At 34.4% G+C, this 4,730-nt stretch overlaps 1 protein-coding gene across 1 annotated transcript in view; it reads right to left on the reverse strand.

Moving 5' to 3' along the window:
• Nucleotides 1-3,988: 3,988 nt before the first annotated feature.
• Nucleotides 3,989-4,730, reverse strand: part of LOC109378500 (gamma-1-syntrophin-like) — a 31,418-nt gene continuing 30,676 nt past the window's right edge. Inside the window, exon 3 of the mRNA XM_019634862.1 lies at nt 3,989-4,039. Coding sequence (XP_019490407.1) covers nt 4,031-4,039 — 9 coding nt within the window. The 3' untranslated portion in view covers nt 3,989-4,030. The remainder of the gene's footprint in view (nt 4,040-4,730) is intronic.

Below are 4,730 nucleotides of genomic sequence, written 5' to 3' on the forward strand. Positions count from 1 at the left end.
GGGTTTGTCATACATATCCTTTATTATATTGATACATGTTCCCTCTATTCCTGCTTTGCTGAGAGGTTGCTTTTTTTTATCATAAATGGATGCTGGAGTTTGACAAACATGTTTTCTGCATCTATTGATATGCTCATATGCTTTTTTATCTTTCATTTTGTTTATGTGGTATACCATGTTAATTGATTTGTGGATATTGAATGAATCTTGCATTCCAGGAATAAATTCCACTTTGTTGTATGATCTTTTTAATGTAGTGCTGAATTCAGTTTGTTAATATTCTTTTGAGGATTTTTGCATCTGTGTTCATCAGGGATATTGACCTATCATTTTCTTTTTTGTAATATCTTCATCTGGTTTTAAAATCAGGGTAATGATGGTCTTGAAGAATGAGCTTGGGAGATTTTCCTTCTCTTCAATTTTTTGGACTAGTTTGAGAAGAATAGGTGTCAATTCTTTGAATGTTTGGTAAAATTTACCTGTGAATCATTCGGTTCAAGACTTTTTTTTTTTTTGAGAATCTGTTTTTATTGGGCTTTAGGGAAGGGGTTGGGAAATGGCACTGGGTGGTTATACCTCACTAGGATGTTACTGTCCATTCTAATCTTCCTGGGATAGCTTTTGGAGCTTTTTCTTTTTCTTGGATCTGCTGCTTTTGGTGCCAGCAGCCTCTTCAGATCCACTGCTGAGTGGCTCCTTTTTGGAAGAGAATTTCCTCCTTTTATTGGGGACACTCCTATTCCCTGCCTCTTTAGGGTCAATAGCAGATTCCTATTTGTAGAAAGATTTCTTCCTCTTGGGAAGACTTCCATTGCCACCTCTTTCCTCAACATCACTACTAACCACTCCTCGGAAAAATATGTTTTTTTGTGGCAGGGTGGGGGGTTTGGATAAAGAGACAGGGGGTTTTCCATTACATTTTTTTGAGGAGCCTCCTGAAGCTTTTGTTTTTCTCCTTTTTGGGTCTTTCACTTATCTCCTCACACTCCTCCAGTGTACTACTCTTTTCTGAAGATGTGAGGTCAATTGCAGTCAACAGTTTCTTTTCCTTCTTCAAGCATTTTTTCTTTTGTTTCTCCAGCTTCCTAGAAATCTCAGCAGCCACTTCCTCAGCCTGAACCATTGCCTTTTTCATGACCACCAGATTCTTTCATGGAATATCTCCAGTCTCGAGGAAGGATAGCCATTCCTCAACGTGTTCTCGAAGCTTCTCCCCAAAGACACTTGTGGGCACCTCAGAAAAGCAATCAATTTATGAGGCAATACTGCATTTGTTTGCCAGGTATCAGGAGATGGGGCCTTTGTTCTTGGAAGCTGCTCGGCCAAAGAATGTGGAGTGGAAAATGAGTCCATATTTTGGAGTGTTACCCCTTTTCTTCAGGGCCTTGGAAACTTGGTCCCTTTGCTTGGCCCTGGGAAGGACTTTTCTTCGTTGGGAGTTTTTTTATTACTGATTCAATTTTATTAGTAGTAATTTGTTTGTTCAGGTTTTTTGTTTCTTTCTGATTCAGCCCTAAAAGACTGTATGTTTCTATAAATTTTTCCATTTCTTTGAGATTGTCCAATTTGTTAGTATACAATTACTCATAGTATTTTCCTATAGTCCTTTGTATTTCTGTACTGTCAGTTGTCACTTCTCCTCTTACATTTCTAATTTTATTTCTTTGGGTCTCTCCCTCTTTTTAGATGAGTCAAGTAAAAACTTTATGTTATTTTTTCAAGGAATGAGCTCTTGATTTCATTGATCTTTTGTATTGTTTTTTCAGTCTATTTCTTTTATTTCCACACTAATATTTATTATTTCCTTCCTTCTACTCAAACTGGGCTTTGTTCACTGTCTTTTTTTTGTAGTTCCTTTAAATGTAAAGTTAACTTATATATTTGAGAATTTTTGCTTTTTTGAGGTAGGCCTGCATTGCTATGAATTTCCCTCTTAAGGCTGCTTTCACGAATAGATTTTGGGTCATTGTATTTTCATTTTCAATTGTCTCAAGGTATCTTTTGATTTCTTCCTTTATTGCATTGTTAGCTCATTCATTGTTAATAACATGTTATGTAGCATATATGTGTTTGTGTTTTATTCAGGTTTTTTTCTTGTAATTGATTTCAAGTTTCATACCATCATGGTCAGAGAAGACACTTGATAATGATTCCAATCTTCTTAAATTTGTTGAGACTTGTTTTGTGGCCTAGCACGTGGTCTGTCATGGAAAATGATTGTTATGCACTTGAAAATAATGTATATTCTGCTGCTTTGGGGATGAAATGCTCTAAAAATATCAGTTAAATCCATCTGGGCTAGTATGTCATTTAAGGCTGCTGTTTCCTTGGTAATTTTCTGTCTGGAAACTCTGTCCATTGGTGTCAATTGGGTATTAAAGTCCCTTTCTACAACTGTATTACTGTCAATTACTCCCTTTATGTTGGTCAATACTTGCTTTATGTATTTGATGCTCTTATGTTGGGTGCATAGATGTTAACTAGGTTTTATCTTCTTGTTAAATTAACCTCTTTATCATTATGTAATGTCCTTTGTCTCTTATTATAGACTTTGCATTAAAGTCTATTTTGTCTTATATAAATACTCCTACTCCAGATTTTTTTTTTTGNTTATGCCAATATATATTTTTTAATATTGTAAGAAACATTAGGGCAATTATGTTAAGAAATTTAATGCTAAAAAAGATGAGTGGAGACCACTGTTTTTCATAACATGTTATTTATATTGCAATAGATGAGTACAATTGCAGGACCCCTGTAGTTGGCTCTGCGGTAGGCCCAGAAAGGATAGTGTTGGGTGAGATGTACATGTTGACTGAGATTTTTTGTGGTTATTTCATAGATATTGAACTAAGTGCTAGTGAAGAATGACAGGAGCAGGTATTCTGTGCCTCAAGAGCTTTTTAATCAGGGTAGAAAGTATGCCAAAATGTAGTAATATCTTCTCTATAAAATGCATGTAGAATTTTGTTTGAAAAATGAGTTTACATGATGCCACACTAAAGCTTAGAAAAAAATATGCAAATTTATTGTCTTTATTTTTTATTATGGTGTAATTCATATACAATGGTATAGTCACTAATTGCTTACATGAAATGAGATTAAGAGGATTAAAAAAACAGAAACCCCTCTTTCCTAATCAACTACTTTTGTTCTCTTAATCAAAGGCTGGCCTAAATTCCATTAACAGTAAATTAGAATATTTTTCCCTATTATATCCCAAGAAAGCTAATGCATTTTTTTACTTGGCTATGTACAAAAATTAAAACAAATGCTGGCCTTAGAGCTATAAGTATTGAAAGGTAACCCAAACTTTACATCCTATTCATAAACCACATGGCTTTGGGAAAGATTCTGCATGAATTGGAGCCTAAGTTCATTTTATTATAAATTAAAGGCAATAATATTTGATTATTCTACTTTAAAGGGTTACTGTGAAAATGAATGAGAAGATAATGCTCATAAAATTGCTTTGTTAATTGCAGTATTTTTCTTTCTATTAGTTCAAATTAGTTTAGCAGAGGTTTTTTGGGTTTTTTGTTTGTTTGTTTGTTTTGTTTTTTCCAATAAAACATTAAAATATGACATGCTGCCCAACCTGGCAGTCCAGATCCCCTAATAATCACCACTCTTGGACTGAACCAATCCATCAACTCACAAATATAATCATATAGAGGGCAGTCTGTTATGGATACCTAAGATAAGCCTAAAAAGGCTAAGATTTGTTCATTGATGGATACACTTAGCATGTTGGAGTGTGAATGAACAAGAGGCAGCTTTGTAAATAAGCATTTTGGTGGGCAACATTTACATCGTTCCAGAATATTCTTCTGATCAGCACAAATGGAACATGTAAAGTTCTGCTGATAAAATTAAGTGCACTTGGACACGGGATGCTAAAGACAGCTTGTTTGTTCAGGTTTCTTTTGGTGAGATTAGAGGTATTCAATATTCCTGGGTCCTTTGAGTCAGTTGGTGTACCAACCTGCTTGCTGTAACCTGTCCGCTGGCACTGAGAAGAATGAAGCTGTCAGGAAATCTGTCAGAGGGGTCAGTAGGAAATAGAGGAAATTATAGGTAGTATGACATGAAAGATGCACAGGAAACACAGGATAAGTGGAAGTTCTGTGGGATTTATAGAAAGCAATTTGAATACTTTTGGAATAGAGGTCATGAATACTGTATGATGAAAATAAGAAACTACTTTATAGTTTGGTATACTTTAAATTTTGCATTATAGTCTTTCAACAAGTTAAAAATAAAAGTGAGTATATAATGAAAAATTAACAAATTTTTAAAATATTCAATATTATTTGATATTAGCCTCAAATGTACAGCATAATGGTTACACACATAATTTATGAAGTGATTCCTCTGATTAGTCTAGAACCCACCTGGCACTATACATAGTTATTACAATATTATTGACTATATTTCCTGTTCTTTACTTTACATCCCAAAGACTATTTTATAATTACCAATTTGTACTACTTAACCCCTTCACCTTTTTCACCCAGCTTCCCAACCCACCTCCCATCAGGTAACCATCAGTTTATTCTCTGTATCTATGAGTCTGTTTCTGTTTTTGTTGTTTATTTTGTTCTTTAAATTCCACATATAAGTGAGATCATATTGTATTTGTCTTCTCTGTCTAATTTCACTTAGCATAATACCCTCTAAGTATATCCATGTTGTTGCTCATGGTAAGATTTCATTTTTGCTATGGCTGA

Source organism: Hipposideros armiger, unplaced genomic scaffold, assembly GCF_001890085.2.
Source record: "Hipposideros armiger isolate ML-2016 unplaced genomic scaffold, ASM189008v1 scaffold_2070, whole genome shotgun sequence".
In the NCBI taxonomy this organism is placed as follows: Eukaryota; Metazoa; Chordata; class Mammalia; order Chiroptera; family Hipposideridae; genus Hipposideros; species Hipposideros armiger.